The sequence below is a fragment of the Elephas maximus genome, chromosome 3 (genome assembly GCF_024166365.1).
Source record: "Elephas maximus indicus isolate mEleMax1 chromosome 3, mEleMax1 primary haplotype, whole genome shotgun sequence".
NCBI lineage: Eukaryota > Metazoa > Chordata > Mammalia > Proboscidea > Elephantidae > Elephas > Elephas maximus.
This window is the reverse complement of record NC_064821.1, coordinates 87,207,645-87,219,696: the sequence shown is the minus strand read 5'-3', so window position 1 is coordinate 87,219,696 and position 12,052 is coordinate 87,207,645. Positions and strand designations below refer to the sequence as shown.

At 45.6% G+C, this 12,052-nt stretch overlaps 1 protein-coding gene across 1 annotated transcript in view; it reads left to right on the top strand.

Moving 5' to 3' along the window:
• Positions 1-6,544, top strand: part of EIF2B3 (eukaryotic translation initiation factor 2B subunit gamma) — a 168,852-nt gene extending 162,308 nt beyond the window's left edge. The window contains exon 12 of the mRNA XM_049879133.1: positions 5,995-6,544. Within this exon, the coding sequence (XP_049735090.1) occupies positions 5,995-6,047 (53 nt within the window). The 3' untranslated portion in view covers positions 6,048-6,544. The remainder of the gene's footprint in view (positions 1-5,994) is intronic.
• Positions 6,545-12,052: the final 5,508 nt, after the last annotated feature.

Below are 12,052 nucleotides of genomic sequence, written 5' to 3'. Positions count from 1 at the left end.
CTGCTTGTTGCCTTACAGGGAGTTTACTGAATCTCCATAAAAATACATCTACCCTCAACATTCCAGATATAGTCTCTCTCCTTGACTCCCAGTGAGCAAGGCCTTCTCTCACCCTGGGGCCAAGAGCAGACTAAAAGGAAGAGTCTAGGAGGAGGGACAGAGAAGGCTCGGGTGGTTACATGGAGCGTAGCAGAGCAGAAGAAAGGGTTTTCTGCCCCAGCCAAGCACCTAATTTCCTCTCTCAGCTCTGGAGCATTGAAGTCCAAGAAAAGTGTTAGTTGGAACCGGGGCTGTCTTCAGAACAGCCCAGTGTCCCTGAAAATTAGGGAGAGATTGGATAAAGGAAGAACAAATGTTAGAGTCTTAGGTGTGAGATGATGAGGCCTGACTCAGGGCAATAGAAGGACAAAGGGTAAGGAGGAGTTTTTAGAGGTGTCTTCGAAAGCTAGGCAGTGAGGTATTTCCTTTATTCTTACCTCGGGGGTGGAGCCTGATTGACAGTCATACACCTGCACCAGTCCCAGCCTGAACACACTCAGTATTCATTGTCTGGGTCTCCTTCCCATTCTTCTGGCTGAAGGAAGCAGATGACTGTAAAGTACAGAAAGGAGTACCTTCTAGGGCAAAAGTACCCAGGCCACACCCAGCCCCATTCTTCCAACTTGGGAGAAAAGTGAAGGGAAATAATATCTGGTTAATGCTTTTTAACAAAGCCAAGCGCACTGAAGGCATTGGCAAAAAACAAGGCCCCAGGAGTTGACGGAATACCAATTGAGATGTTTCAACAAACAGATGCAACACTGGAAGTGCTCACTCATCTATGCTAAGATATTTGGAAGACAGCTACCTAGCCAATCGACTGGAAGAGATCCATATTTGTACCCGTTCCAGAGAAAATAATCCAACAGAATGTGGAAGTTACTGAGCAATATCATTAATATCACATGCAAGTAAAATTTTGCTGAAAATCATTCAAAAATGGTTGTAGCAGTTGATCAACAAAGAACTGCCAGAAATTCAAGCCGGATTCAGAAGAGGATATGGAACGATGGATATCATTGCTGATGTTACATGGATCTTAGCCAAAAGCAGAGAATGCCAAAAAGATGTTTACCTGTGTTTTATTGACTATGCAAACGCGTTTGACTGTGTGGATCATAACAAATTATGGATAACATTGCGAAGAATGGGAATTCCAGAACACTTAACTGTGCTCATAGAGAACCTGTGCATAGACCAAGAGGCAGTCATTCGAGCTGAACAAGGGGATATTGCATGGTTTAAAATCAGGAAAGGTGTGCATCAGGGTTGTATCCTTTCACCATGCTTATTCAGTCTGTATGCTGAGCAGATAATCTGAGAAGCTGCACTATATGAAGAAGAATGTATCAGGATTGGAGGAAGACTCATTAACAGCCTGTATTATGCAGATGACACTACTTTGCTTTCTGAAAGCAAAGATTACTTGAAGCACTTACTGGTGAAGATCAAAGGCCACAGCCTTCAGTATGGATTACACCTCAACATAAAGAAAACAAAAATACTCACAACTGGACCAATAAGCAACATCATGGTAAATGGAGAAAAGACTGAACTTGTCAAGGATTTCATTTTACTTAGATCCACAATCAACACCCATAGAAGCGGCAATCAAGAAATCAATGTATTGCATTGGGCAAAACTGCTGCAAAAGACCTTTTAAAGTGTTAAAAAAAAAAAAAAAAAAAAGATGTCCGGTCTTAAACGCTAGCAAGCAGCCATCTAAGAAGCATCAATTGGTCTCATCCCACCTGGAGCAAAGGAGAATGAAGAACACCAAAGACATATGGTAAAGATGAGCCCAGGAGACAGAAAGGGCCACATGAACCAGAGACTACATCAGCCTGAGACTGGAAGAACTAGATGGTACCCGGCTACCACTAATGACTGCCCTACAGGGAACACAACAGAGAATCCCTGATGGAGCAGGAGAACAGTGGGATACAGATCCCAAAGTCTCCTAAAAAGACCAGGCTTAATGGTCTGACTGAGCCTAGGGGGACTCTGGAGGTCATGGTCCCCGTACCCTTTGTTAGCCCAAGATTGGAACCATTCCTGAAGCTAACCCTTCAGACAGGGATTGGACTGGACTATAAGATAGATAATGATATTGGTGAGGAGTGAGCTTCTTGGTTGAAGTAGCCACATGAGACCATGTAGGCAGCTCTTGTCTGCAGGCAAGATGAGAAGGCAGAAGGAGACAGAATCTGGTTGAATGGACACAGGGAATACAGGGTGGAGAGGAGGAATGTACTGTCTCATTGGGGGAGTGCAGCTAGGAGTACATAGCAAGGTGTGTGTGAGTTTTTGTATGAGAGACTGACTTGATTTGTAAACCTTCACTTAAAGTGCAATAAATAATTAATTTAAAAGAAAAAAAGGTGTTACATGGAGGACTAAAGTGCACCTGACCCAAGCCATGGTATTTTCAACCTCTTCATATGCACACGAAACCTGGATAATGAATAAAAAAGATCAAAGAATTGATGCCCTTGAATTATGGTGTTGACAAAGAATATTGAATATACCATGGCCTGCCAGAAGAATGAACAAATCTATCTTGGAAAGTATAGCCAGAATGTTCCTTAGAAGCAAGATTAGCAAGACTTCGTCTCCTGTACTTTGGACATGTTATCAGGAAGGGTCAGTCCCTGGAGAAGGACATCATGCCTGGTAAAGTAGAGGGTCAGCAAAAAAGAGGAAGACTGTCAATGAGATGAATTGACACAGTGGCTGCAACGATGAGCTCAAAAATTGTGAGGATGGTGCAGGACCGGGCCATGTTTCGTTTTTGTTCTGTTGTACATGGAGTCGCTATGAGTCAGAACTGACTTGAGGGCACCTAACAACAACAATACTTTTCAAAGCACCATACTGGCTCTTTACATCAATATTTTTACCATATCCCCGTAACAACTTGGTAAGGGACCTAAAGCTCAAAGACATGAAATAGTTTGCTCAAAGCCAGGTAACGATTTGCTGAAAGTCCTATTAAAATACAAGTCTTTCTGACTCAGAATCTCTTTCCTTTCCTGCACTGTCACCTTCTCATGCTCTTTCCTATCATTTCCCTGCAAAATAAGACTGCCTCTTTCCAATGTAGTACAAGAACAGAAAACATTGTGAAAGTCCTAGACCTTGGTTTCTCTTCCTACTGGAGAAAATTAAAGAGGAATAGACCTGAGGATGCTCTGGATCTTCAGTCAGCTTCACTGTAATGTACAGATTGTCCAGTATGTTCTGTTTAACAAAGAGATTGGAGGCTCTGTCCTCTACACATGGAGCCCTGGTGGCACAGTGGTTAAGAGCTTGGCTGCTAACTAAGAGGTCAACAGTTCGAATACACCAGCCACTGCTTGGAAACCCTATGGAGCAGTTCTGTTCTGCCCGTAGGGTCACTCTGAGTCAGAACTGAGTCGACAGCAATGGGTTTTTGGTTTTGGCTCCACTATACATACTCCTTGGAAACTCTGTGGGGACGTTCTACTCAGTCCTATAGGATCGCTATGAGTCGGAATCAACGGCACTTGGTTTGGTTTATTTTATACATACTCCATTTCCTACATCCACATTCTCACATAACTCTCAAAACACACACACATTTAACAAACATTTAATTAGTGCCTACTATATTCCAGGCGGAAACTCTGGTGGTGCAGTGGTTAAGACCTACAGCTGCTAACCAAAAGGTCAGCAGTTCAAATCCATGATGCGCTCCCTGGAAGCTCTCTGAGGCAGTTCAACTCTGTCGTATAGGGCTACTATGAGTCGGAATCGACTCAACAGTAACGGGTTTGGTTTCAGGTTTATATTCCAGGCACTGCTAAGCTAGGGGTATAAAGATGAATGACTTGCTCCTTGATGTCCAGTTACTCACAGTCTAATATCAAGTGAAGAAATAAATGTAGTGTAGTATCAGAGGAGGAAACCCTGTTAGTATCGGAGGTACAGTGGTAAGAGACTGTGAGGGTTAATTAATAACATAAAGGAGAAATTGGTCAGTTCTTGCAACAGGAATCAGGAACACCATCTTAAAGGCAGGAAGTCGGGCTAAATCTCAAAAGATTAGGCAATTTCCCAAATGTACAAAGCAGAGAACCTCTCAAGCAAAGGGGATCAGTGTAGCACACGCATAGAAGGAAAAACAGTCTAGTGTGTTAGAAATTGCAAGGCATTTAGAAAATCTAGAATATAGGGTACAAGAGCAATGTAGCAAGAACAAAGCTGGAGAGGTAGGGCAGAACAGGAGCCGTGTCTGAATCCTCAAGTTCTCTAAGTCCTCAGTCAGAGATCCCTTTCTACTAGGAGAGCAGAAGGTGACTTCTGGCTATGGGCATTATGAACAGACCCAAACATCTCTCACTGTCCATCCTGGTCTCATCATCAGGGATCTTCATTTTGCTACACCAAAGCTTTCTGAGGCTGAACTATAGCCTCAGAAGAGCCAAAATTTGCTGCTTCACCTATCAGAGTCACACTCAGGCTCTCAAGTGTGACAAAAATGTTGGACCTTTCTAGACCGTGGAAAGCTAGCACAGAAAAAATCAGTTTTCAGCTAAGTTGTCAGCTTTTTCTGTGTGAGCCAATACTCTCTCCTGTCCTCTGCATCCCATACCTCCAGGCAAAAGACAGAGGGCATGCCCCTGGCTTCTCTTACCCCTTCCAGAGCTTTGGTTCACTGCCTCCTTTCTGTAGCTCTTTTTTCTTGAAAGCTAACCCTTTTCTTACCTTTGCCCTATCATTGCCCAGCTTCCAAGGCACTCCCTTCCCTAAATTTATTCACTGCTTTAACCCCCGGTTCATAGTCTTCCTCCACACACACACACTTTTCCCCAGCGCTTGGACAACTTGAACTAATTTGTCAATGAACTCTTTAGCCCCCACACCCCCCAGCTTCATGATCCTTGAACTACTCTACCAAGCTTCACTTCCTCTCAGCTTTAGCTCTCCACTTACATGGCCATACCCTATCCTTATCATTACCCAAAACTTCTGGAATCTTTTTTGTGCCAGTAACTATGCTAGACACTAGGGATATAATCATAAATACACTGTCCCTGCCCTCAAGGTGCTTACAGTGAAGTAGAGGAAATGATATAATGATATAGAGAGAGAGCTGTGTATGATATACAGTGGTTTCACAAAGCAGAAAATGGTCAGTTCAGAAAGGAAAGCATCGCATACTGGAGGTGCCTGACCAGGGCATTTAGGGTAAGTAAGAATGCAGTGGGAGAAAACAGGGGAAAGGCATTCCAGGCAGAGGGAAGAGCAAGTGCCAAGGTCTAGAAGTATGAAATAGTATGGTTTGTTGGTGTAAATGGGGAATGGTGGGAGAAGAAACTGGAAAGATGAGCAGGGGTCAGATCATGGAAAGCCTTATGTGTTGGACTTTATGAAAATAATACTATTTCTTGAGCACTCAGTTACCCATTTAACTCATTGAATCCTTACCTCAGCACTATGGGGTAAGTGGTGTTATTTTAATATATATGAGGTATCACCCTTCCTCCTTTCAATATCTCCACTTAAGCTTTTAGCTTCATTTCCTCTCACTCTTTTTCTCCCATTTCCTGTTCTCCAGCCACAGAGTATTTCACATTTCCCATTCTCACACCTCCCTGTCTTTGCTTATGCTGTTCTTACAGCCTGTAGTGCCTTCCCTTTGATTTGCTACCTGGAAAAACTCTATTCATCCTTGAAGATGCATTAAAGCACAGCTCCAGTTCCCCTCCTAGGTGAAACCTTCCAAGAGCCAGGCGTATAGAGGGTCAGTCCCATCCACCTATGTAGAAGATGTTGCCTCTCCCATAGCCGCATTAGCAAACTGTATTCTCAAGAGCAGAACTACAAAAGGAGAAGAATAAATGTTTGCGAACACGGAATTAAAAATAGTTGAATTTGAAATGACATCTTTCGCTGCCAGTTTTCAGAAAACCTTTTCCTTTTCTTTTGTAGCCAAACGAGTGAACGAGGTGATCGTGGGGAGTGACCAGCTCATGGAGATCTGAGTTCTGAGAAAGTCATACTCCTTTTCTTGGCCCCCAAAAGATGTTGGTTGGCCCACCTGTTTGACTCTGTATTTATTTCCCAATAAAGAGGGCCTTCCAAAGGCATTTTGGAGACTTGCAGAGCAGTCCTAAGCTCCATGTCACGTGGCCTCCAGGGATATACCCTGTGCTCCCGGATCACGGTAAAGACCATCTAGACAAGTGCGTGGAACAGAATAGGACACAGTAGCCTAGCTCTTCTGTCTCAAGGTTGTCAGGCTGGAGCAGCAGCTATCCAGTGGTAAAGCTCCTGAGAGGGAGCTTTCTGACCGGCTGGCCCAGCCTAGTCCATAAAGCATCTCTCACCTAAAAGGACCTGGGAGTACATCTGTCCCTGACCCATAGGCTTAGCTGCTGGCAGTGCCGCTTCTGCACATGCTCTCCCTCTGCAGCTGCTGCATTTGGGCAGCCTAGCCCCTGAGCCTCAGCCCAGGACTCACTGCTCCCTGCTCCCATACCTGCCACACAGGTCCCAGGCTCTCAGCCCACTACCATCACTCCCCAGCCCCCACCATTCACTCCCTATCCTTCCCCTGTCTCTAGCCACTTTCTCCAGCTCCTTGGTGTCTTTTAAAGCAGGCAAGAAGCAGTCCCTGCCTAGCCAATAAGCCTATTCCCACAGGTTTTAGTGGAGGCAAGAACAGTGAAGGAGAGCCATGGTCTGAGAAGCAAGACCCCTTCCCACCTCCCCTTAGTGAGTTCTGTCCGACACTGGTAAGGAAGAGCCAGGCTCTTATATCATGGTTTGATATTTCTTCTGACTCTTCTCCAGCTACACTCCTTTATTTACTAATTATACAGCCTCTCCTGCTTCAGATAATTGAGGAACGAGATTTCCATATTCACAGTCCTTTTTTGATCCACCTTCCCTCCACCAGCCCCCCTCTTAAACACACACATACACTCTGCTCTTGCCCTTCCCTGCACTGCTTTTACAACCTCCAGGTGTGTGGTGGAAGATAAAAGTGGCTCCTGGAGTGAGATTTCACCTCCTAGAATTATCAAAGTAAAGGTTTCTCTTGATGTCCTCACTGTGGGTGGCAGTAATTATAAAGAATGATTTGAAATACTGGTTTCTACATTGCTTCAAAAATCTCAAGGCTCTCAAGTCACTTGCATAATTTGGCCTGATCTTAGTGTTCCCATTGAGCTTGTGAGAGACTAGATGTGCGTTCTGCCCTGGGGGATCTCCACCCCCACTAGCCTTCTTGGGAGCTCTAGAGCTCTACATTCCTCCCACTGGTCAGGACAAGGTTCCTGGAAGTTTAATCAGACAGGAGCTGAAATGGCCCAGCCGAAGGGGTTGAAACCACTTCAACTGAGGAGGAGAAAGAGTTGTGGTAGTACCCAAGAGGGACCAGGCCTTGCCTCCCTCAGGAACTGAAATTTGTAGGGCCAGATGATGCTGGGGACAGAGTCCTGGCCTGAGTAGAAGAAGACCTGGCCTCTGGAATGTTGTTTTGCTTTGGCCAAGTCACTGCCTCTTCTCTGTTTCTGTTCCATCTACAAAATGGAAAAGTTGGAATGGGTGACTTTTAAATGCCTTTCCCATTCTTAAGTTTTATCCCTTTTTTCAGAAAGTCCAAGCCTGCTAGTCCTTAGGGTCCAGGTTGCCCAAGAGGCCAGAAGGCTTCTGCTTGACCACGGAAAGGGGATAGAGTTTGGTAGGTTTGGAGGGAGGGTGGGGTGAGGAAGGAAAGGGTAATGATTAAACTGCCACACAGCCCTCCTAGACTCTTACTTGGCCTTTCTCACTGGGCCCTGGGAACCCCTGACAGTGAGGTGGAGGAAAGGCCTCTCCTCTGCCTTCGCCTTGCACAAGCCCATCAGCAACCCTTGGCACCAAGAAAAAGTGGGAGCTGGAGAAGACAGAACAGGTGAGGGCTCCCCAGGGGAAGGCCTAGCTGAGTTTGGGTCCTGGCTGGGACACTGCTTCTATTGTCTCCAACAACTCCAGGACTGGCTGGGTGCCCATGATGCTTTTATTTATTTTTTTTTTTTCTCTTTGCTCTATTTGTTTGCAGAAAGGCAGGGACAGCTTTTGTTTCCTTTTGGCAGCAGCTACAGGGGGTTTGAGTATGTCTGAAATACATTGAGCAGCTGAAAGTCCATTGGCAAGCCACCTCTTCATGGAATAGAGGCCGGAAGAGCCAGGCATGCCAAAGAGTGGATAGGGCCTGCCCTGCCTCTCCCAGTCATGAGGGAGGTGGAGGAGAGGAGGAAGGGTGCCTTCAATGCCAAACCAGGGAGCACTCTGGGGAGGTGTTGAGGAATAGGGTTCTAGGAACTTGCCAGGTAGACAAAATTTGATGGCTACTATGCCAGGAACACCCTCCCCCAGTAACACCTCACCCCTGCCTGCTGGCAAGAGCTCCCTGAGGCAGGAAGCATCCATAGAAATGCTAGACTTTGCCACAATTGTTAGTAGTGGCGGGCCTGTGGTAGAAGCAGAATCCCAAGCCAAGGTGATTATAAGTCTGTTTCTCCATGGACCTTCTTACGCCTCGCAGGGTGTGGTAAAAAAGGAGATCTCAAGAGCTTTATACAGCAAAGACTACCTTCCGTTTTTTCCCAAGGCCAGAGGTGAAACTTCCTAGGCCTTTACCCCATTACTGTTCCCATCCCCCTCCCATTCCCAGTGGAGAGAGAGGTGTAACGTTTTCAGCTATAGCCCCAAAAGCAATCTAGAGGTTTTCCAGCCTAGCTATTTCTACTTTTGGAGAATTGCAGGAAGTATACTTTACCCACAGCCATGTACGCCCCTAAACCGGTACTATAACTCAGGCATTTGTATGCTGCTTTCTAAATAGTTAAATTTGTGTTTGAGAGTGGAGCGGGCTTGTAGAAGGGACCACCCAGACAGAAGATCTAGAAAGCTCAGCTCTAGTGGAGCCACCCGGAAGGAAAGAGGCTGAGCAGAAGAACACATTCTACTGGAGGCCAGGGTGGCCTGTCCACCTGAGCTGTCTGCCACCACCCAAGAGGATTGCATCCAGGTTCTTTCTGCCATAGACAAATGGGGAGGTGCTGCTTTGTCTCTTAGTCCCTCTCCTTCCCTCCTGTCAAGGTGAAGAGCCTTTCTCTGATCTCTGGTTGCAACCTCTAGCACCAAACACTTGGCAGGTGCTACTGGCCTGAAGCTGCCTACAGGGAACCAATGGTCTCCAACTCATGGCGAACCCATGTATGCCAGAGTAGAACTATGCTCCCTCCATGAGGTTCTCAATGGCTGATTTTTCTTAAGTAGATGTCCCTGCCTTTCTTCCAAAGCATTTCTGAGAAGACTCCAAATTGCCAGCCTTGGTTAGCAGCCTCGCATTTGCACCATTCAGGGACTCCAGCTTATAGGAAAGGGGTGTATATTCCAAGGTCAACTCATAAACATTATAGGTGGGGCGGGGTGCTGCCCAGGGCCTCTCCCCACATCTAAGTGTCATTGACACTGGGGCCCAGATAATAAGAGGCCAGTCAAAAGCATGGTGAGTGAGAAACCTAGGCTGGTCGGTTTCTTTGTGTGTGTGTGTGTGTGTGTGTGTGTGTACCCCACTTTTGTGAGCGCCTATAAAGCAGGTGCCTGCAACCCCAGAGCTCAGTACAGGGGAAGACACGTAAAAGACCCCAAGATATGTTTATATCATGAATCAATAATTAGATATACTCCTCAGTGATAATGAATTTAATTAGGTTACTTTTCTCCTTTGTTACTCTTTGGAGAATATCTCTGGTTTGGCTCAAAACACATACCCCGATACAATGGGAGAAAGTAACAGTGAGACAAGATGTTCTGAGCCTCTGTGTCCCTTCCTGTTCCCTAGGCTGTGTGGCTCTAACTTGCCATGGCTTAGCTCAGCTCCACTTGGGAAATCATTTTGTTGGAGACAAGAAAGTTCATTTTGAAGCTTGGAGCAGCCAGAGGGTGTTAAGCCCCAGGCTGGAGAGGCAGGAACTGCAGACCAATTTCTCCCATCCTGGTCTTTGTACTGCAAGGCAAGAGATTTCTCAGCAGGGCAGTCCTGCCCTGGAAGCATCCGTGAAAATGCTATACTTTGCCACAATTGTTAGTAGTGGCGGGCCTGTGGTAGAAGCAGAATCCCAAGCCAAGGTGATTATAGGTCTGTTTCCCCATGGACCTTCTTACGCCTCACAGGGTCTGGTAAAAAGAGATCTCAAGAGCTTTTTACGCAAAGCAGCTCTACTTGCAGTCCTGATGATACCCAGTGCTGATTCCAAGCCATTCTCTGGCAAACGATCTACTTGGCCAACACCACAGTATCGTACACGTTAGTTCCTCTACAAGCCTTTTGCCCGTTTGCCAAGTGGCAAACCTGTTAGGTGCTCACACCCTCCATCTAGAGGCTCCCTTCCTCCAGAACAAATTTTCATAATGCAGTTTGATAATGTTGTAGCAAGAACCATCATAGTCTTTGACCTAGCAACCCCACTTCTGGGAATCTGTCCTAAGGACATTCTCCAAGTGATACAAAGACTATGTAGTAGCATGAAATGTTTATGATGTAATGATAAACAAAAAAGTCTGGAAGAAATTGGTCAGAGATGATAGTAGTTGTGTTAGAGTAATAAATTCATTGGAGATTTTTTCCCAACTTTACATATTGGAATATTGGGAAGTCCTGGTGGCACAGTGGTGAAAAGCTCAGCTGCTAACCAGAAGGTCAGTAATTTGAATCCATTAGCCACCCCATTGCAAATCTTATGGAAACCCTGGTTGCGTAGTGGTTAGGTACTATGGCTGCTAACCAAAAGGTCAGCAGCTGGAATCCACCAGGCACTCCTTGGAAACTCTATGGGGCAATTCTCCTCTGTCCTATAGGATTGCTATGAGTCAGAATCAACTCGATGGCAACAGGTTTGGTTTTTTTTGGCCAGTCAGTAATCTAACAGAAACAGCACACTCAGATGGAATAATTGAGGAAAGTATAATAGAGGGACTATTACCTATATTTGAGCCCTGCTGGCACAGTAGCTAAGAGCTTATCTGCTAACCAAAAGATTGGCAGTTCAAATCCACCAGGCACTCCTTGGAAACCCTAGGGGAGCAGTTCTACTCTATCCTGTAGTGTTGCTATGAGTTGGAATCAACTCTATAGCAATGGGTTTGGTTTTTGGTTTTCCTTCTATTAGGGAGCACTGGTGGTGCAACAGTTAAGCATTTAGCTGATAAAGGAAAGGTTGGCAGTTTTAACCTATCCAGTGGCTAGCTGCAGAAAGACCTGGCAGTCTGCTCCTATAAAGATTACAGCCTGGAAAACCCATGGGCAGTTCTACTTGGTCACATTGGGCCACTAACCCATTGCCTTCAGGTCTGTTCTGACTCAGGGCAACCCTATAGGACACAGCAGAACTGCCCCATAGGGTTTCCAAGGATGTAGTCGTTACAGAAGCAGATGATCACATCTTTCATGAAGCAGTTGGTGGGTTCCAACTTGCCAAGCTTTCAGTTAGCAGCTGAACTTTTAACCACTCCACCACCAGGGCTACTATGGGTCAAAAATCAACTGGACATCACCTAACAATCCCCTTTATTAGAGAGCAGTGGTAGTTCAGTGGTAGAATTCAGGATAAAGGTGTATGATCTGCTTCTATAAAGATTACAGCCTTGGAAACCCTAAGGGGCAGTTCTCTGTCCTATATGGTCGCTATGGGTGGGAATCGACACGTGGCACACAACACACATTTTTTAATGAGGGAGGCCGACCTGCAAGCAAATACATAAATTACGTGTCATAAATGTAGTGTCAAGTATGTATACAGTGTTATAAGGAGCATTACAGGGTGTTACAGAGGGCATTGGTGATTCAGTGGTAGAACTCTTGCTTTCCATGCAGGAGACCTGGATTCAATTCCCAGCCAATGTCTTTCATGCTCAGCCACCACTTGTCTGTCAGTGGAGGTTTGTATGTTGCTATAATGCTGACCAGGTTTCAGTAGAGCTTCCAGACTAAGAA